General features: G+C 38.6%; 1 protein-coding gene across 3 annotated transcripts in view; it reads right to left on the reverse strand.

The window, feature by feature from the left end:
- Positions 1-475: 475 nt before the first annotated feature.
- Positions 476-23,131, reverse strand: part of LOC103184739 (monocarboxylate transporter 2) — a 55,459-nt gene continuing 32,803 nt past the window's right edge. For all 3 annotated transcript variants that reach the window (XM_042335404.1, XM_007902913.2, XM_007902921.2), the window contains exons 3-5: positions 10,619-10,762; positions 9,066-9,908; positions 476-2,528 (exon numbers count right to left, since the gene is read on the reverse strand). In XM_042335404.1, the coding sequence (XP_042191338.1) occupies positions 2,251-2,528; positions 9,066-9,908; positions 10,619-10,762 (1,265 nt within the window). In that variant the 3' untranslated portion in view covers positions 476-2,250. The remainder of the gene's footprint in view (positions 2,529-9,065; positions 9,909-10,618; positions 10,763-23,131) is intronic.

Here is a 23,131-nt window from a genome sequence, read left to right on the forward strand (position 1 = left end):
ACATTAGTCATTTGATTTATCCCACAAGTCATGTCATCTGCACTACCAGAGGAAAGATGATGCTAATCACAATGTTTTCAAATGTCTATCCAAGAACACATAAATTTGCAGGAAGGCCGTCCTTCCGTTCATTTAATCTCAGCCCTCCAGAATATCCAATCTACTATCCTCCTGCCACACCTTCAAGCTGTTTTTTTTTAAATGTGCCCAGTGTCCAGGCCAGTGGTTGATTACCTTCAGAGTAAAGAAAAACTTTTGGTATCTGTTCTAAAATTGCCCACTACAAATCTAAACCTCTTTAGTGTGGTACATCATAAAGTTTTGTTCTGGGTTCACTTTTTCAATCCCATTTAAATTTTTATACACCTCTATGAGATTTCTGTGAGTCATCCTTTCTCAAGACTAAAGAATCCTGGCTTGTCTAATCATTGCTCATATTTCAGAAAAGTACTATATGAAGAGTTTACAAGTTAACTCAGGTTCTGCTATATTCATCTTTAATTTTACAGACAGTATTTGTGGTTGAGAAACATACATAGATGGGGAGTGGGGGGGGGGGGGGGGGGGGGGGGGCGGTGTTCAGATATGTCAATGAGTTACAGAAAGTATTCTTTCACCAAAGGATTGTCCAGTTACACAAGATTGATTCAGGTAAAGAAGACTTACGGTTAAAGAAACTCTAGTGTCACAGACTACATCAGATATTTACAGAGGTTTCTTATTACTAGTCGTGAACAAATAAAAAGGCAAGTGTTAAATTTAGGAAGCAACCAGAACAAGATTAAGGCTGGGAAAAATGCAATGGGAAGAGATCAGTGCATCACATTTATAAGTGAGGTAAGGATTGTAAGTGTTCCATGGTGTGGTAGGATGCAGCCTGTGTCTGTTGTAATTCTCCACTTAATTATTTCCTGCCTGAGGTTAGGTTGCTGCGTGGAGGAGCAATGCAAAGATGTGACATTTCCCCACAGGAAGGTCCAGTTGTTCTCTTGCAATTGTTTTATCCTGACATTATATGAGCTGACCCAACACTGTCTTGAGCACCTCCGGTTACATTATTCAGGCTTTATTACTCTGAACTTTTTATTTTGTTGCATATGAAAGATTTCTACTACAGTCAGTATTTCCTCTAAAACAACACAATGTCACTTCATAATATGAAATTTGATCCTGTCATTTAACAGTGTAAAATGCAACTATTTTAAACACAAATCTTTATTTAATTCTGTATTTAAAATAACCCTTAATGGTTCATCTCTTGAAGTTTGTGGAATTAGTTGGATTATATAGACCAATTTCAGAGAATTAATATTCAGGTGAAAAATATGTTTCATAACAATTTGAGAATATCGATTCTATTATGAAACACTGCATTTTTAACCCAGTGATTGGTTTGTAGCTGAACACTAAGGATCTTGGATCTTCAAACTCTTTCTGATTTACATGAAACCTTTATACTGAAAAGCTGGTTTTAATTAGTTAGCTGCAAAAGTGAATGCAATATGTTATTTCCTATTGTTTGGTTTCCTGAAAGTTTCCTAAATTATAGGCTGACTTACTCTATTTGAAGAACTAGCAGTAAAGGTGCATCTCTTCCTGAGGAAATTAAGTTTATCTTAGTCTGCTGCCCTCTTCTGAGGCAAGCTCATATTGCTGACTCTAAGATTCACTCTGATTCTGCTTGTGTTGCTGTTTTTGTAATTTATGCTGCTCCTAGCATGGATACCTTAGACTGTAAAAAAATGTTTTAGTGCATAGTAATATTTAAATATGAGTTTGATAAGAAAAGAACTACTGTCCCCATTTTTATGCTGACACACTGTTAAAACTACTCATCTGTGACAATAATGACAAGGAATAAAAATGGCTGCATATTAGCATAAAGTGAAAAGTTGTGAATACTGTAATGACATTGTGAGGCAGAAGGAGGATTTTGTGCTCCCAACCAAGCACGTTAACTCTGAGTATTATTTCCTCTGCACCTCAGGACAGGGGAGCACGAACTGTGCACTGATACCCGTCTATGGACAAATATGTGATTTAGTTGCATCCCTGAAAAACTCCGACCAGGTAACACTTAGGAACCAAGGATTCCCTTTTGGGTCTAAAGGGTTAAGGAACGAAACAGGCTAAATGCAGCGGGAAATGCCCCTGTTGGAGCCCTGCATATCTACCCAAAAGACTGACATATAATCCTCTGAAGTAAAGTGAAAATTCTGGCACTCAAATTCAAGTACACAGGGCGCTCCATTAAATATTAGTTTCTTTATCAGCAGAACTTTCCAAGAGTTTCCGAGGATCAACTGCAACATCATCAGTGTCGATGCTCTTGATATGGTCACCACCATCTTTCACCTCTGAATCATCTGGGGGTGTTTTCATATTCTCCTCTCTAATTTTCTTCTCCTTCTCCAGGAGTCTGTAGTTGATGAAATTTCCGATAAATAAGTAGATGCTTGCTACTATTACAATGCTCCCACAGGTTATGTACATGTATTTGTAATCTTTAGTTAGGTCCACCAGTAAACCTGAAAGGCAAAAAAGGATCAGATTATATTCAAGATCTGATTCCGTAAGGATTAGCAAAATAAAGTTACAAACTGGGCAAGCAAATAACACCTCATGTTAAAGGAACACTTTACAAAAAAATATTTGGTAAACCTTTTCTCAACTGCTTAAAAGTCCACGATGCAATGATATAAACAACTTCTAAATGTACTAATGTACTATTGTATCACTCATCCTTCCCCAAATAAGGAAAGTTTATCAAACGTTTTTTCTACCAAGACAATGCATCTTTAAGCATCAATTGGCAAGCATCAATCAATCAATCAATAGTAATCCTCTTTATATTTGATATAGTGGCTTTCTTGTTAGAAGGCTGTCTCAAAGTGCTTCCCAGAAATTATTGTATGTATTTTGTAGGCAAAATATGCCGCCAATTTGCGCACGGCATTATCCCACAAACACGATGACCAATTTTATCTGGGCAGTTGTTAGCCAGGATAAACTTCCTTCTCTTTTTGAATTGTGCCGTGGGATCTTTAACATGCAATAGGCAGATGGGATTTTTGTTTAAAGTCTCATCCAAATGATGGCACAACAATAATGACAAAAACAACAAAAATTACATTTGTAAAGCGCCTTTCACATCGGGAGGATGTCCCAAGGCTCCTCCAATAATGCAGCCCTCCCCTATCACTGTATTGAAATGACAGCCAACACAATGTGAGTTCAAAGTCCTGAAGTGGGCCACAACCTTCTGACTCAGACATAAGATGTGTTACTTTAACTGCAAGGCAAGCAGCAGTTAAGCTTGGACCATAAAGAGAGTTTCCCATCATTAATGTAGACATCAATGAGGATTTGTTCAGTAAGAGCCGGCAGTATTGATGATTTTAGATAACATCGCCATTCCTACATTCTGATGCAAAGCCAGCATTCCTATTGAACCACTCACAGTGCAAGTGACTTGCGAAGAAACTGGCACATTAAAGGGGCATGATCTTCCAGAAAAACTGTTCATACTATTTTCACGTGTTTTCCAGTGCACAAACGAGCCAAGTTCATCACCCCAGCAGTGTAAAATTGCTTTGCGTTTATCTAATATCATTTTAACATCAATGCGATAACCCTCTTTCTCCATCTTGTCATTTTCTGAACAAAGTGTTTGCCCGGTGTCTTTTAATGAAAACTGTCTTATCCATTGTATGCCCATTATAAAAATGAAAGGAAAAGATAGCCATTTTTAGTGATAAGTATAAGGCAGACCCCAGTGTTTCATTAACTGCAGATATTCTTTTCAGGAATTGTCCAACATCAAAGAAAAAAAATGAAAGTAAGAAACAAGCTGGAAGGGTTGCCCTTTTCCACACTGAAGTTACATGAACAAGCTGAAGTCACTGTATATTGTAGCATTCTGTCCGGAGTGAATACACTGAAAAAATACCTCTACCTAAAGGTTGTTAGAGAGAAGGAAGGTGATTGTCCAGCAGCAGTCCTGCTTCTTGTCCAGCCTGGTAGTTCTCTGGAAGTTGCCTCCAGAACTGTGTGTATTGTATTACAGGTTTTAAGCTGCTCTACAATGCTGCAATAACTAGTAATCAGCCTCATCGCAATATCTCCCAGTATACCCTCCTCACTGCTTTTATCAATTTCTTGTTCACAACAGAGAATCATAAACTGTATTATGTGTGGCTTCAACAAACTGCCTAATAGAGATGGTTGGCTGTAATAGCCAAATAAAGCATCAACAAGTGGAGGTGATGATAAATGGACCTGGTCTGCAGCAGTAGGTACTGACAGTAAATTAAATTATACCCTCTCTGCGGTGGCAATACAAGGCCTTAGTTACTTTGAGGAACTCATCCATATTATGTTACGCAAAAATGGATGTCAGTGCATCTAGGTACAAACAAGCTGGGAAATGCACATGTGTGCTCGAATCCCAGGCATTCCTTACTCTGTATGGACAAATGCTGCACAGCCACTTGATGCTGTGTTGTGACTTGGTTCAGTAAACAGATTGTTTGAAAGAAACCTAGCAACCATATTGGAGAGGATTTACTTGGAATGCTTGTGCATGGATCCTGTTACTTGCATCAATCCGACTTTAAATAAAAGTTGGAGCGGCATCTAAAGTATTAGGCACCAGGGCAGGGAACGTGGCCAATAACTGGGAGAAACAAGTGATAGTAAAAGCTTGTTTAAAAGAGTATCACTATTTCAATTAGAAGTGTCAGTTTGGCTCAGTTGGTATCATTCTTGATTTGGAGTCAGAAGGCTGTGGATTCAAGGCCCAAACTTGGGCAAACGCTCATAATCCAAACTGACACTTCAATACAACACAAAGAAAAACACTGCACTGTCAGAGGTGTTGTCCTTTGGATGAGATGCTGTGGCATGATGTGTGCATGATGATGCAGCAGCTGAAAGTGGTGTGACTGACCTATAAAATAATAGAACTGATTGTGTTGATTGCAAAATAGAATAGTACCATCTCACAATTCACACAAGCTATAGAATATCGCTATGCTTCTCTACAGTGCTGCATTGAGTAATTATGTAGTTAGTTTGCCCTATGTATCTATTTAAACCCTTTTACCTTCAATCCCACTGTATTGACTTCACTCCTTGAAAAACGCGATTTGCTGGTGACTGGGTCAAATAGGTTTCACCTTCTTAAAATGTTCTCTGTCTTTTTTCAAACTGAAACGCCAGCCAGTAATTCTTTCAGAGGCTCATAAATCAATAGAGATTGCCTTCCGTTCAATCCTAACCAGTTTTTGTTTCTCTCAGAAACAGCTGGGGTTCCAGCTGCCGATCCTCACTGTGGAAGACTGCCCGCACAACATGTTAGCTTGTAACGGAAGCAGTAGACATTCAGAAAACATCAGAACCAATGTTCAGGAGGAACTGGAGTGGAGCTCCCTTAATACAGCAAAACAGAATGCCAGCCTTCCACTCTGGAAAGCTCTCCTCTTCTGAAGGCATCGACTCACAACAGACATTGGTTCCAAGGGTGCCAGCTGTTCTATGGTTCCTTGCCTTTTCTGTTTCTGTTTATCATGCCCAAACCTACATACTCAGTGTCGTGGGTTTGGGCATGATAAAGCCCGATAAAGCCTGATCGTGCACTTATCAAGCCTGATCGTGTCCAAACTGTTCACACACAGACTGGATACTATTGAGAGTGGAAACTACCAATAAAACAAAGCACTGAAAACAATTTTTCAGGTCCTCTGGTCACTACTGACATGACTTCCTGCATCCTGCACATGTCCGTCATGTGCAAGATGCAGCGCTGATATCACTTCCTCAGCAAATGACATCAGCAGTACTTCCTGGGAAGAACACACATCTGAAAGGTACCAGAAGTGATCTCACCAGTAACCTGACCACTCAACAGATGACTATGTTTTAAGAAGGGAAATCAAAGTCAGAAATTGTGTGTGCAATACTTTTGGTGTAGCAGGGTCTACAGTTCACCTGCGTTTTTAGTGGACTAGCACTAAACCACAGTGAATAATAACAAGGTCACCATGTATCATGTATAACCTTTTCTTAAAAGAAATGAAAGCCCTGTCCCTTTAACATGAAATGGGCCATTTCTGCCTTAAATATTTTATCCTCCTAACCTAATTTTTTCATTCGATTTCCAGTTTTTTTTAATTTAAAACTGGAGAGCTGTGAGCTCTTTCCTTTGGTTTATATTGGACTCCACGAGTGATTTTCCGGTGAGAATGGCAAACAAACAAAGATATTTTAAAAATATTTTCCTTGCCCTTTGACCTGTGGGAGCTGAATTTAAGTGTAGTGCAAACTGCATTGCTAACCTGCAAACAGTAGTTCCAACTTCATGGTAGCGAGTCAGAAGACTGAGCCAGTGGTGCAGAGTAACCCCATCATAATGTGGTTGCCTGGGACCATAAGCGCAGTTCCTGTATTAAAATCAAGCTTAAAAAATGGTAGACTTCCGGGTGATTCTTGCAGAGACTGCATTCTGACACTGCATTCTTTATTATGTATATATCTATATGCACATTACGATACTGATATTACTTCCTTCGTGAGCACGCAGGATGTGACATCAGCAATGACCCATGGATCTGAAAAGCAGCTATTTTTATAGACATCAGAAAAAAAATATTATTTTTTAAGATTACCAAACGTATTTGAAATGTAATGGTCTAACTAAGTTTTTTATTAGGAAATGCACTAATTAAAATTCTTAACATGAAAGGACCATGTTGGCTTCAATGGGCCCAAATTTCCTTTTTGTTTGTTTTAAACTTTAAGGCTGCACGGAATTGAAAAAATATCTTAAATTCAGTTTTAATTTGGAATCCATTTTTTTTAAGAAATGCAAACAAAAAGATTTCTACATTAAGAATGAATTGAAGAGTTTTCCACAATTCTGTGTAATCTTAAATTTTAAGACAAAATCATCTCATACATTAAGACCTGGAACTTTGGGCCTAATGTATTATAATTCTATTACATGGAGTGGGGGGTGATAAGTGTGTGCTAATTACCATATCACATCGCCAAATATTTGTAGTCAAACTTGGTAATAATTATCAGATAGACAACAGTGTAACCTGTCTAATTTTAAACAATGGTGTAGCACAATCACAGCCTTAAGTGATAGTTGACATTGTAGTTTCAGTCCAGCTTCACAGGATGCCCGCATCCTGTAACTCTGTTTAAACCAGTTGTTCAAGGCTGAGTTAGTTGCCTTAGTGACTTCAGTTTCATAAGAAACAGTGAAGGTAAACTCTGCCTGGAGAGGTATATAGATTAATACGTGGGGATGCATGAAGCACCTGGAATGTTGCCTGCTGTGGGGGCAGTGTTGAAGTAAAGCTATTATTGCTGCAGTATGAGCACAGAACATAGCAATCACACACACCCATTCAGAGAATGATCTATAAGGCTGTCAACACAAGTAGGAAACACAATAAGTTGATACTTCCTAAACAATGGGGATAATATTTTTTATAGCTGTAGCTATATGGGTGAAATGAGGCCAGCTATTCCACATATAATCTTCAGATTAGTAACATTTAGCAAACTATTATAAATTTGAACTGCTGTTACAGCCGTTATTCAAGACTAACAAGCCATGAAGCTCTGTCAAACTCCACTCAATTTTAATGGAGATAAAGTTATTCTACAAAGAGGTAGTGAAATCAGGAATGACACTGGGGTCTAAATTGCAATACTTCTCTGTGGGATTTCTAAAAAATCAGATTTGTGCCTAGACTTCTTCTAGCTTTTTTTTTATTAATGCTTCAAATTAAACTCCATTACACTAGATATAACATGCTGAAGTGAAGGCAACTCAGTGCAGATCAGAGATGGCCTTCAAATTATCCTGTATTAAATTAAATTTATAAAGCTTTGTTGTTCAGTCTTATTCAGAATGAATATTTTTGGTACACTATCACAATGAGCAGGGTGAATGGCAGGGTGAAAGCAGCAAACAGCTGCCAACATAGCAATGAAAATCTGAGCCGCCAAGATCAACCATGAAGGAGATGGTTTGGCCACACTCAAAAGAAACTTTCACCAGAAGATTGGTCAGTTAAAGGTGTAATGTTTTCATGAGTGGGGGCATGGGCATTTAGCAAGTTTTTGATTAAAAGTTTGCTGGAGACGTGAAATGAAAAAAAAAGGGGGAACATACTGCAGGTTGATCAACATCTGAAAGAGAGAGAAGTCCAATATTTCTTGTGAAACCCTTCATCAGATGCTGAACCATTAACATATTATTTTCTTTCAGATATTGATGACCTGTGTAGTTTTCCAGCATTCTCTGTTGTTGGCAACACTTGTTTGGGAAGCCACATATCCCATGATAAACTATGGATTTGAGAAATGCAATGATGCATATCTTATTCATACAAGAAATGCTTTGATGCCACAACAACAACAACAAATTGAAATTATACACCACCTTTCATGTTTGGAGGATGCCCCATTTCATAGTAACATAATTGGCTGACCAAACACTTTTACTTTAAAACGCCTCAAAACTATTTTTGATGTTGGAGACTTTTCTGTTAAATATGCTTCCAATTGTCCTAGATCTTACACAACAATAATGCTGCGAAAGATTAGTGTGCTAACTGCACCAAACAGTAAGCATCTATCTAGCTATTGATCTTCAGTTACTCGTCTTTAATGAAACAATGCTGTGTGTTGGTGTCAATTTTAGGTAGTCTTTGGAGATTTACATCTCAATTCATGGAGTATGACTAGCAAAGGGATTGTCTCTATTTCTTCCTCTGATGTTTTTTTCATTCCATCTCATTCTATTTTAGTTTTCTTGTCAATTGCTCTCCTTTTTTCTAGGTCTTCTATTTGTGTTAAATGTCTCTTATCTTATCTCTATATCATTGCATTCTCTTTCTCTCTATTCTTTCTCTGCTTTAGCGTTGTTTAAGATAAGATTGAATACAATAGCTTCAAATACTGAAAAGAAATGAAAAAAATGGGCAAGTTCAGTAGAATGAGATTCAAAGATTAGATACGAGAAGATATAAGAACATGTTGATTCTTACCTCCTAGTGGTGGCCCCAGAAGCACAGGACAGCACTCGACGATCGTCACAAGCCCCACTGCATTGGAGAACCTCTTGGCTCCAACTAAATCCATTAGCGTTTCGAATAAAACGGAGCTCACCATCCCGAAGGCGAAGCCAAAGAAGATGGCGTAGATCACCAGACCTGTATAGTCCTCTGCTAATGGACACAGAACGTGACAGAGCCCATTGTAGAATACCGCAAAACTTAAGAAATACTGGATTTTTGGTCTCACCCATTTAGAGTTTGCGAGAAGACCCATGGAGGGCCGTGCGAACATGTCTACAAAAGCAAGAATGGAAAGCAAAAAGGCTGCAGAATACTCATCTATGCCCTTGTGCTTGGCATAAGGAGCCAAGAACACTATTGGGGAAAAGAAGCCAAAGAACATGATAACGTTTCCTGATAAATAAATGAGAAAACCTCGATGCTGGAAGAGGCTGAGATCAAGGTACTTATTTAATACTGCATACAATGAAAACTTTTTCTTCTCTTTCTTCAAAGAGCTGGCCCCTGTGTCTGCACTCTCATCCTTCTTCGGGGCTGCAAACTCTGGGTCTTTTTTGATCTTGGGCGTTGGCTTGGGTACCAATGGCCTCATCAAGGAACCTGCCACACAGCAGTTTAACAGGAGTCCACCGAGGATGATGAAACTGCCTCTCCATCCAAACTGATTGAATAAGAACTGATTTAAAGGTGCCAAACTACAGAGAAACACTGGACTACCAGCCATAGCCAGTCCATTAGCAATAGGTCTCTTCTTGTAAAAGTACTTTCCAATCATAGTTAAGGAAGGTTGCAAATTGAAAGCCAATCCAAGACCTAAAGAAGTGAGCAGAATATTATTAATCCATAATTTTACCATTATAGTTGGACTAAACAATTGTGAAATCTAGTTGCAATGTCCTACAGTTAATAGGGGATGTGCCTCACATCATCCTTCCTCATTGTTTTTCTGAGTGAAATTATTTAACGAAAATAAAAAAGGTATATCTATATGAAATGAAACACAAATATTGCATTTTGTTGTTTGTTAAAAATATTTGATAAGGGCCATCGAATTCTGAAAGTAAACACAAAGTTAATGAATTACCATCATGTGGTATTTAGGGTTTTTTTAAGCCACGTTTTTATACCCTTTCTCTCTCTTTAATCAATTCAACCTAAACCCTCACTCCCTCCACCATTTCAGCCAATACTATCACACAATGTTCTTTGATCAAGCAGGCAGCACACGCCAGCCAGCGGACAGCTCCTGCCAATGCTGATCAATCAACCTGCTAAGTGGCAGGCTTGCATGACGGAGGAAGGCAGTTTTTCCTCTCCTACACATGATTCAGTTAGTGCTAACTACAGTTGCTCTCCAGGGAAAGTCCATGTGCAGATATCAATCGAGACTGTAATTCATGCCCAATCCTACACTGTAAGTACCATTCAACCCCAATGTGTTGTCACTGTAAGCTGGATGTGAAAACATTACTTTTGCTAGAACGTAGAGAGGGTATATCTATACAGCTGTGGGCATTACTCACCTCCAATGATCCCTATACAAACGTAAAGCCCAATAACATTGTTGACGAATGAAGCAGATATCATCCCAAATGAACACAGGAGCCCTCCACCAATCATCACTGGACGGGATCCATGCTTGTTTACAAGAATGCTGCTTATAGGCCCTATTGAAAGAACAAGAAATTATTTGTGTTTCACAACTTCCAAACAAATGCCTTTGAATACTAATATGTTCAATAGACCTTCAGGAAATTGATACAAAAACCTGTAGAGAACAATTAATTGCCATTCAGTCCTCCATGTCACTGTCCAGCAATATTTGTTTTTATTATTTTTGAATGGGAACATGCCGATTTGGTTCTGAAATGGTTAAATTTTACCATGGCAAATAAAGTTGTGTTTACATGAATTTATCTCAATGAGCTACAATTTCACAGGGGGCACATGTGGCTCCGACACTCACAATTACAGCAGTCGGGCTCTTTGTATATTCTCTGCCAAGAATTATATTTTCATAGCTGGCAGCAACATGTCTCTAAGTAGTGTCAAATTATGTTGATCTATCAGCACTTTTTACACTTTTTTCGTAATCTCTTAAAAGGGGCGATTCATTTACAAATATTCCAACAATGGGGTCTATTTTTGATTTCTTCAAACCAGATTTAATAATAATCCTTGCATTTGATATAGTGCCTTATCACATATTCGAGACAAAAGCGTTTCACAGAATATACTGTAAAATGAATTGGTTGTATATTTTGTGGGCGAAATGCGACAGCCAATTGCGCACAGCAGTATCCCAACTGAGTGACCAATTTATTATTATAGGTTTGAATTGTAACGTCTGATTGCAAATGTTTGTAACTTGCGAATCTCAAATTCCAAATTAGCAAAGTCTGGGGAAATTTTAGAAGCTGAAAACTCCAAGATAGAAGTTGTATTAATGCAACAAATAAGACAATGTTACGATAGCTGTTGTTTGAAGAATAGAAAATGCCCAGGTGTGGGGAGACAGTATGTTACACTATATCGATCTCTATCTAAAAATTCGAATGGGTGCGCTGATTTAAGACTTTACCCATCTGGAAGCATCAGTAGTTAGTGGTTAGAGCTGCAGCTTATGCACCAGGAACTAACTGGTTCGAGTACCTGGTCCGTGCTGAATTTATTGGTTTCAACTGAGTTTGTAAGGGGTGATTAAATTTGCCCTGGCCTTCCTCGGGTGAAGGAAGGGAAAATCAGTCAAGGTTCCTGTTCTTGATCCCTCTTCAGCACCCTCTTCTGTTGTATGGGTGACGGTCTGGCAGGGAGGAGAGGTGTAGGCTCGGCTGTGATCAGGCAATGTTCTGTCAACACTCACTGCCAAAGCTCACACACGAAAAACAAGTTGGGTGGTCAATCAGTAACTTAACAAAAGGAAACCAAACCTGAAGTACAGAGGCCAGTGGGAGAAAATTAGAAAAATAATTGGATTCCTTAGAAAAGATCACCAGATCCATGTCAAAACATTTAACAAACACATTGCTGATCAAATTTGCACATTAAGAAAAAGTCCTTTATCCAACCAAGCTGACTTCTTCCACAGTGAGTCTCCGATGAGAGCAGAAAATCTGACCGTAAACACCAAAGTCTGGTTATTGCTCAGGATTTAGCACACAACTGAGTGGTGCATTCATGGATTTAGCTGTTCTCTCCAGCTGTGTCCCCTTGTTTATGGCCTTTATGAGAAGTGTAAGGTTGGGAGCAGGTGAAAGTCAAGACACATTATTTAAAAAGCCAATCCATAGTGTAGCAGCCCACAAACTGCTGACTTCGAAAGTTGCTTGCCATCATCACCATGCTCAAAACTTATGACTCACTGAGGCAATCCAAATGCTAACAACCACAAAAGCTTTAGCTGATGGGGTGAAATATTATCGAAAGAAAACATCTTTTTGATGACTGTTCTGTGACTATTCATCATTTCTGTAACTGTTAAGATTCTAGACGTAAAATAGCTTGTTTCCAGAGTTTCCTTTTTTGGATTATTTTTCCCTCAAGTCAAATTAAAAACACTGAAAAAAGGAAGCTATTCAGTCTTGAGCTATTCCAGATCACTGGCCTGCTTATTGTAGACAGTACAACATCTGGGATACAGTGAAAAACCAGACTGGAGCACACAATGCAAGAGTTCTAGTAATCACACAGCACCATGCTTGTCAAGTCAGGATTGTCCTATTCACTAGGATTTCAGCAGGTTAAAGAACATGTCAGCACCTTCAAGACTACCTGAGACGGCTAAAGACCTGCCTGCCCAGCTTAGTTATTCAGCCACAGAAAGAACTCTCTGTATATCAGTATATGTATTTTGGACTGCAATGTACTTCCAGTTCTTTGGCCTCTAAAACTATGCAGTTTTCAGCGAATGGTAAATAGGTTCAAATCCTAATTACTTTGCTCAACTCTTCACTTCTTTCAGCTCAATGAGAGCTGTCCTAATAATAATCATCCTTGCATTTGTTATAACACCTTATCATGTCTTCGAGACGTCTCAAAGCGCTTCACAGAATATACTATAAATTGAATTGACTATGTATTTTGTGGGTGAAACGCAGAAGCCAATTGAACACAGCAGTGTCCCACACACAGTCATGGATTGAGTGACCAAATTTTTATTTTAGAAATATCTTTATTTTAGAAATGTTTTAAAAATATCCTTCTGGGAAGTAAAATGAGGTAAGCTGGATTTCCATTGGGCTCAGTTAACTCTTGGAAGACATTCCTAACACATCCCGAGAGGTCGTCAATAATCCAAACCACGGTCAATGATTGACTACCCTGTCTGTCATACAAATCAGAGCCAGAGGTATTCATTTCCCAACCCTACAAATATAGCTCTGATAGGCAGGAGTGCTCCAAGTAGGGCAACTACCATGCTACTTTTCACCCCCAAAATATACAATCAATTCACTTTACAGTATATTCTGTGAAGCGCTTTGAGACGTCTTGAAGATGTGATACGGCGCTATATCAAATGCAAGTATTATTATTATTGATTTACAATAAATACAAGGTTTTACACCAAATACCCTTTTCATCATAATGGCAGTTATACTGGGATATCCCAACAATCAACTGCAGATCAGTTCTCAATAAGAGAATGACCACACAATTGTTAACCCTCTTGTTTGAGCATCTGTAATGCCCTCGTGGACTTGGAATCCATTGGACAGCTGGAGCCCACTCCATTAAGCTGGAGCCAATGTGAAAACAAGCCCAAAACAGAATAAGAGCTGACCTTCAACAGCTTTTTCAAATAATGTTTCAAATCATTTCAAGGCTGTAATCTAAGCTAAACCTCAGATGACAGTTATAAACTTCAGGCTTGATACAAAATCCTTTGAACCCTTTGATCAGATCAATGCTTTGTAATTGTTCTCAGTGATTCCATTGTGCTTTAAGCATATTTGTCCAATACACTGAATCACTCTCATGGAGAATGCACATTTGATTTCCCCAAAACTGATGATGGTTTGCCGATCTCAGGCACACTGAGGAGGAGATGAAAAATGAGATGAGAATAATGGAAAGTAGAAGGAAAGTCATATCTGATGGATCCACTCAATTTGTCACCTTTTGCAATACAAAATTACATTTGTATAGCTTTCACGTTAGGAGGATGTCCCAAGGTACTTTCAAGGTTAATAAAATAAATACCTGTCTGAACAATATTTAGACAATATGCATGTGTACAGTAAATCAGGTCTCAATGTGGTTAAACTGTGGTTCAAACCAAAACAAAATAGGTCTCCAGTTTTTGGTGTTTTTGCAACTGTACCAATGCATCCTCAAACCCAAACCCCAATGTATAGGGTAGACCAAGCTGAAGTGCAGTAATAATAACCAATGTTCTTCTTCTTTATTGGTTAAATACTCAGTTAATATTATTTTCTATTGAAGAAAACAACTCTAATGGCAATAATAAGTACAGACCTAAATATTGCTTTTATTGCACTTTGAACATTTTTCATTTTGAACATTCTGTTAGTAAAAATTATGCAGCTCTTTTGTTGAGCCATGTATCATCAACTCCATTTGATTGCATGCTGACGACAGTACATGGATTGACCCAAAACCAGTGACAGATTTATAATAGTCTGGATCTTTAGAAGGTATTGCCTCTTTTCAAGAGAAGCAGTACAAGTGCTTTTGCACTGCTCGGGCAAGGGGGTGAAACAGAGCAGAAAATACAATGTAATGAATACCTAGCTTGATCTTTAAATCAACCATTGCTTTATCTGTGAAAATTCGCAGGTCACTGCCCACTGGCTCCTACTCTGTTGGCAAGGAAAAACTTGATCTCAGAATGCTTACAGCAAAATCTGCTGTCAAACTGCATTTTTCAACACCAGGTACTGTGGCACAATGTGAAAGAGTGAAAATGTACTCAAAGACCCAAGAAAAATCGAGTTTGTAGACAGAACTGAGTGTGTAGGAGCTGTAAAAACAGTGAATTTATGTTTATGGCCTGTTGGATAGGAATGGAAGGAATTTTATCCAACAGTGATCTTTGACTGAATGTAACAAAACCACAGGTACATCACAACATTAATTCTATTGGTTTTCAGTGCATTCTGTGCAGTTGTGCAATGTATATAGCTCTGGTCTGGTGTGAAGGGCGCTATATAAATGCAAGTTGTTGTCTGCATTGAAAAAGCAGTGATTGTAACTGAACCACAATAAGCTTAGAGAGATAACAGACACTTCACTATCAGTAAGCTTTACACATCTTCTTCGTATTTAAAATGTGGCTGTACTTAAATTGTGTGCGTCTTGGGTGAAGAAAATGCTGTTCTCCAATTGATTGATTTCTGGAAGTCAAGCTTAGCTCCTTGTTAGACATCTAAATTGAACTACTGATGCAATTCAGATGAAAACATTTAAAAATCATTACGTTTAAGGAAAATATGATGCTAAGGATTTGATCTGGGACCTATGAGGATCTTAAGTCACGCCTGAGTGCAGATTTATGAATATTAATCTTGCACGGGACTGGATTCCAAACCCATCAATCTTATTAACCTCAGTGTGCAGCGTACAATCTACATATCAATTCACATGCTCAGACTGTGGACTCTTTCTAGGATGTATCATTATAGAATTGCTGACTTCATTTACGCAGGTGTCAGTTTCAAGTGGTCTAAGCAGTAAGCAAAAACTCTTCAACACTTTACAGTATATTATTCTGTGAAGCACTTTGAGAAGTCTCAAAGACACGATAAGGTTCTATATCAAATGTAAGTATTATTACAACACACTGAAGCAAAGTTGGACAGGTCAGTGGCTCTTTCACACATTAACTGGCTCAATGGTCTGAATAACCCACTCCTGTTCCTACGTTACATTATCCCAAATTATAGTTACAGACATCGTAACATGTGTACATTGTGTTTGTTTTGGTTACTGTTGTTTGAGCTCCTTTTGATAATTTGCATCTCAGTGGCGACCTCTTTAGCCTGGAAGGCAGTCTCTTTTGCAGTGACAACAGTAATTTGCTTCAATATCCTGCAGAGCTACAGCTTGCGGTAGTTTAGTTTACAACCACAGTTATTAACAGGCGTTATCTGCCACTAGGTGATGCTGGTTAACCTAATATACATTTCTAGTGCAAAGAATTTTCAATCTGTCCTGAAACCAATAAGCAATTCTAGACTTAGAGAATATTAGATGATTATCGTGATGAACATTTAAAAAAAAACTGTCCCCTTTTCCGAGTTACTGAGTGGAGAGGAAAGCATTGAATCTGTGATTTTGTGGAAAAAAAACCTCCAAATGTCACCCCTTATGAAAGTATCCACGATTTTGCACTAGAGATCAACCTTGTTGAGGCACAAGGTCATAGAATGGAGCTCTGCCCTTTGCTATGCAATCTGTTGCTGTGAATCACAGGTGCTTAGGCCAGTGATGTTAGCCTATAATCTGTGAGCTCCTGAAATGTGTCTCTGGACAAAGTTTCTGGTCATGGCCAGTAATCCCCTAATAACATTGGTCACTCACTTCACAGCTGTTTGTGGGACATTGTTGTGCAATGCCTACAAATGCACAGTCGCTAGAATTCACAGTAAAATCCTGTAAACCACTTGCAGACGTCTTGACAACGTGGTAAGGCAAGACATCAAGTGCAAGGATTATTCTGATATTAGAAGATTAGGAAAGACATGTTTAGCAAGTCATTTGATTTAGTTCTTACCTGTAGTTTAAGAAAGGTATTTTCTGATAACTATGAGGTGCACTGGATGTAAAGTGAAGATCTATTTCAACAACATAAAAAGGACTACTCCAGCAGAATTCAAGATAGAATTTTAAATTTTAAAAGTTCAAATGGTCATAATTTGGATGAAACTAAATGGCTACATTTTTTTACTCTGCTTTGAAAAACACATTTAATGATATGGCCCTTGAAAATAGAGCATTGCAAACATATGATTTATTTTTGTCATTCTGCCCAAACACGTTAAATAGCTGGGCGACCCTAATTGCCTAATTGGACAACCTTAGAAGTACTGACTTTTTTTTCCCATTATCTTTGTTTTGCTATACGCAAATGAGCTGCCATGCAGGCCTACAAAATACAGGCAACCCACATCACAGTATATGCTGTGAAGCGCTTTGAGATGTCCTGACGTAAAAACGTTAGAACCTTCCACATACCAAGTGGATTTCAGAGCTGCAAAGTAACAAGATTCTGTTTTAATGTATGTTAACGTGAAATACTTATGCCCCTTTGAGATTCTGAGCAAAGTATTACCTGCTTGAAATATTTCGGGGAATCCTTTCACTCTGTCAAATAGTTTGCAGATTTATGGAAAGTAAAACAGAATCTGCTATTTTCCAATTTAACCATTTTTTGTTAAGAAAATTAAATTTTAACATGACCTCAAGTATATTTTATTGTAACATGTTCTTCTGATCATTTGAGCAGGAAATTGGAAAGAATTTCAAACCCTGTTTCTCTTTAAGGGGATATTAGTCATGACCTTAGGGTTATTTCCCTCCCACAATAAGGCTCATGATTTTTCTGTCCTTGGTCAGGGTAGGTGGTTTGCAATATTGAGGGAGAGCGGCTACTCTCCCTCATTGAATTAGAATAAGGGCTAGAAATTTCTGACCTTCATTTGGAGAACACTAACTGCAAAATGCCACGGCCCCATTGGCACAACAGTTTCTCAAGGAAATGTGACCTCCAGCTGCAATCTCCTGGTTGCAAGAACTAACCAAGCACAAACTCAGCGTACAGATTCTGTGAAATTGGGTGATTTGATTATTTCTAGAGAGATACATATCTGTATGGTCTATTTTATAGGGGGAAACTGGACATTAAAATTTCTGGCTCTTCCTCCTCCCAAAAGTTTTAATATCTTTCTAGATTTTAAATCTAGAATCTAATAAAGCAACATTAATCAGTAAATGAAAGCAGCTAATAATTAATAGCAACTAACTTTAGGGACTGATGGATTGTTTAGTAAGAATTTCAAAATAAAATATCTGCATTGCAGCCTTGAGGGTTCCCTGCAAGCCTTTGCATACTGATTAACTTTTGCTGCTTGCAAGCTCCAGATGTTCTCTATCATCTGGCATCTGAAAACAATTATTTTCTATGAGTTTTTAAAGCTGGATATTCCAAAATATTGGAGACATGCTTTGAAATGTAGAACTCAGAATAAACTTGCAAATTATAACCTTATCATTTTTATTTTGCGGGTTTGAATTCCTAATTACATATTCAAAGGGATAATACAAGTACACAATTCGATAGTTTGTGACTTCTAATAGGGAAATGGCACAGTAGCTTTTTTGTAACTTACAGCTACGTTTTCAGTCCAATTCGAAGCAGGGAAGCAGGCTGGGAAAGCAAATCATTTCTAGTGGAACAATGATCTCGTACTTTCAAGAGCAAACTTCTGCAGGCTATGAGCTCATAGAATTTCAGCAGCATGCATAAGTGTATGTGGAAAGAATTTGAACTCGTTAACACTGAACCATTGCATTGCCAGTGTACACAGACTCCTGGCAGCTGGCCTGCATTTAAGCAGCTTAAGAGTCAGGAGGATTTTGAAGCTGGCAATGGGGGAAGGGAAAATGTCCTGCTGGAATTAAAGTCAACTTCACGATCACATATTGGGTGAATTGGAAGGCCACTGACAAAATTATAATCTCTGCATTTGATACAGTGCTTTATAATGTCATTGAGGCGTTTCAAAGTACCTCATAGAATATACTGCAAAGTGAATTGAGTGTATATTTTGTGGGTGATACACAGCAGCCAATCACACACTGCAATGTCCCACAAACAGTCATGAATTGAGTGGTCAAATTATAATAATTATTTTTTTGAACGCATTATTTCTCCTGGAAAGCGATCAGCCAATTGACTGACAACCGGGTTCCTACTTACTGCTAGGTAAGCAGAGACATGTGGTGTAAGGAAACTTGCCCTGTCTGGGAACCCTATTTGCAAGACGAGTGCTTGAACCAATACACTACAGGACTCCAAACCTGAGAAGTGATCAAAAGTAAGCTGGCCAATACTCTGTAAACAGTTTAATAATACTCCATGGTTTAAGTGTGGCTCCTTAAAATTGATATAATGCTTTTCATGTCAGGAGGATGTCGAAGGGCTTCATAGGTTACACTGTAAAGCGGAGTGACAGTATTTTGTGGGTGAGACAATTTGCGCACAACAATGGCCCACAAACAGCCATGAAATGAATGAACAATTTTATCTGTGAGATTGTTGACTTGAAGATTGTTTCTTCCTGGAAGCCAGTAGCACCCAAAAGGCATTTTCAACCCAATATATGTAAGTATTTAATTGAAAAAATTGTTTCCAACCTTATTTTAAGAATATTAGGTTATTTTATTTCATAAATTCAAACCCAGACTTTTTTTAAAAAAAAGAAAAATAAGGACAGGTGCAGGTGCTTATTAATGAGTGCCTGTTGTGCCATGGAGTGGAAGGGGAAAGATTGGTTGATAGTAATTTCCTTCTGTTGCCTAATGCAGAATCTTGGTTTATCATTTGCAGGACATGGCTGGTATTATGCTGCTTGTTGTGCAGTGCCTATTGGTCACATCAAGCTCTGTGCTGTTGGATGCCTGGGGAATAGTTGGGGAATAGTGCGGAGTCAAAAGATCTGTGGTCTTATGTACTGCGTGTGAATAATGATTCTGTTAATGTCCAACTAGGCAATGTTAAGATGGAGTTGCATTCCCCTTTACAGTTTTAATTCAGTAGTAAACATTCAATGTCAGTGAACACAAAATGAACCAGTTATTAAAATAAGGAAGGTGTAAGGTTGCATATCACTGTGCTTCTTGGCCAGGAATATATTTTTACTTTATACCTGGACAGAAGGTTAATAGTTTCAATGTGGCAGCAGATCATAATTGTCTATGTAACCGATCTATCACAGGAAAGATAAATTAAAAGGCAACAAGATATGGCAAAACAGAAGGGTCAGGACAAGGCCATACTCCGTGCTCAGATCAGGTCGGTTTACTTAAATGTGATAGAGAAGGTTTGAGCATCAAAACACACTTTGCAGTTATATAAACTTTGAAGGTTTAGTTTGTACAGGGAAGTTCAATGTTAAAACTATTCAAATTGCAACATGACCAATCACTGGGGCAGAGACTCTTTCCACTCAGCTCACAGAGGTAGGGTGGGGCAAGGAAATGGAGGGCTTTGTATGTGAGGACCAGGATCTTGAACTGGATCCTCTGAAGGATAGGGAGCAAGTGGAGTCGGGCAAGAATGGGGGAGATGGTGCAGGAGAGGACAAGGGCTGCAGAGTTCTGGATTATCTGCAGCCTGTGGAGGGAGGAGTTAGGAAGGCCGACAAGCAGGATGTTTGCATAGTCGAGCCTGGAGGTGATGAAGGCATGAACAAGAAGCATTTAAGTCAATAAACACAACTGTTAACAGCATTAATGATTAGTAATGGGTTAAAGGTTTACTGTGCACAAAAGAGTTTGATGTTCTATTGAGTTTGGGTTGTCTTTGGAAGACTGTTATTGTTGGCATATGCAAAGGACTGTTCCCTACTGCTCTGGCATTTCTCAGCGAAGATGAAACAAATAGAGAAAAACATAAGGACTATGATTATTAAACCAGAGTTGCTGAGAAAACAATCTTACTGATGGAAAATTTCAAAAGCAACTATTTCGTGTAGTGACTGTTTTTGATGCAACAAGGGTGCTTGGCAACAAAGCGCATATTTTCTACTTGGGAAATAGCATAAACATAACATGAACTGTATCAGTGCTTCAGGATCAAACAAATGCAAGTTGTGAGTGGAGGATAAATAGGAAGATACCTGTGCAACATACAAATCTATGTTATAATAGTGCAAGCCTGTATATTAATAGTGCAAGCAGTACAAATATAGCCACACAGTTTCACATCGGAACAAGCAACAAGAGAGAACATTCCATACCTGCCACAGTTCATTTGATCATTCTGTATGAAAGTGCAAGTGGTGCTCAGAATGCTTGTAACACAACACCTCACAAATCAATGGCTGCAGTTAGGGAAAAACAATTCAATTACACCAACTTGTATGAAATCCCATATATTCACACTGTTGTAGGGCAACAAATTAATCACCGACACTGCAATTTCAGCTAAAGCTGTTCACAGAACATTCCAATTTACCGAGTGAAAATATTGCTTAACCCCAGTTATCTACTATCCAGAACCATTCATCAGTTTAATTGCCTTGATAAGTCCGCAGTTCTACTTTTTCTCCTTTTTTTGGTCTGTTCCTCTGCTTTTTTTATATCTCCGTGGGCAGCGCGCCAGTCATTGACATGCTGCTTCCAGATCTTTGGCAATGCTACTTTACAGCTGGTCTGCGGGAGGTGTCAGGAATGGTCTGCCCAAGCTTACCTTCTGCTTTCCCTTTTGCTTCTACTCAACATGATCTTTTATGATACTTGTGATATCAAGGCTGTATAATTATGGTTACAAACCTAAATCCATTGTAACATTCTTTAGCATAGTAGGATCACCAACCCATTTCCAATAGGTTCACCCATCTTCGAATTCCTTATGAATCTTTCAAGCAAAATGTAAAAAGATTTGTATATTCTGGCTATTTTTTGTCCAATGTTATGCGGAATTATGATTTTGTTCATAAATAAAATATACAAAGTAATGATATTGATAGTTTATGGGTGCTATAGGTCGCTGGCCCTCTCTGGCCCATCATTAGTGGGTGAGCTTTGCCCCCAACCTCTGGAATCCTCTTCCGAAATCCCAACCTCCAACCCCCTCTTCTTGACCCCCTCTCCTTCTCTACTTTTAAAACTCATTTCAATGTGGGTCTCCTTAACTGTGTCTTCAGCCACCATCCCCCAACCAACCCCCTCAACACCCAACCCCGTCAACCCCCAAACCCCCCAACCTCCACCCGACTCCCATCCCGTCTCAAGTGCCCATCCAGCATTGTTAAGCGCTTTGAGACATCATCCCCACCCCAATGTGAAAAGCACTGTGTAAATATAAATTGTACTGTTATCATGTCAAGAGGATGTTTCGATGTGCTTTTCACAGCTGACTGGGATTATGCATCCATAATTAATCAAATAATGAATTATATAATGTGACTTTTTGCTAAAGGTTCCTAAATGATTGTTTTTGTAACAACAATTAAAATATGTCAATTGAAAGATTTAGTGGAACTTTGGCCTCCTGTTTGTTTTGTCCTCTTATATTTAAAGCGATTCCATCATGGCACTCAATGTTCGTAGTTATTAATGGAAATGAACTCCTGGACCTACACATAGTGCTGACATTGGCACAGTGATGAGCTGGAGCAGGGTGGCCAACTATGCAGGTCGAGGGCAGACTGGTACACATTGTGGACTGTCACAAGACCACATTTTTCCTACTTTAGGATTCAGGAAATATTGACTCTCATTAACTTGAATTAGAATGTCCTTGAAACAAAGTTAAAGTTGACATAACCATTTTCAAGAGAATTAGACAAAAGGTCAGTTGTGCTGTGCTACAATACTGTGCTATGTTTTTGTCTGGAAAAAAAACAAATCTATGGGTAAGCAATTTGTCATTCTACAAAACCTATGAACAACTTTACAAAATACACCAAACAAATGAGCTAAACCTAAGTTCCACTGATAGTATTTACATCTAATCTGCAGATGGACAGATCTGCATTCAGGTTTGATGATTTTGAGATCAGATAGGCAGGAAAATATAGACTCAGGCATTTTGAGATTAACTGTGGCATCTCTGAGCAGTTGTATTCTACCTGGGTTCTATTCCCGGCAGGGCGAAATGTTGGGCAAGTTTCCTTACTCCACACGCCTGTTTAGCTAGGAGTAAGCAGGAACCCTGTTGTTAGTCGATTGGCAGATTTAAAAAATGATAAAAAATTATAATAATTTGGTCACTCAATCCACGACTGTTTGTGGGACATTATTGTGCCCAATTGGTTGCCGCGTTTCGCCCACAAATATACAGTCAATTCACT

This window comes from Callorhinchus milii, unplaced genomic scaffold (genome assembly GCF_018977255.1).
Source record: "Callorhinchus milii isolate IMCB2004 unplaced genomic scaffold, IMCB_Cmil_1.0 Scaffold5, whole genome shotgun sequence".
In the NCBI taxonomy this organism is placed as follows: Eukaryota; Metazoa; Chordata; class Chondrichthyes; order Chimaeriformes; family Callorhinchidae; genus Callorhinchus; species Callorhinchus milii.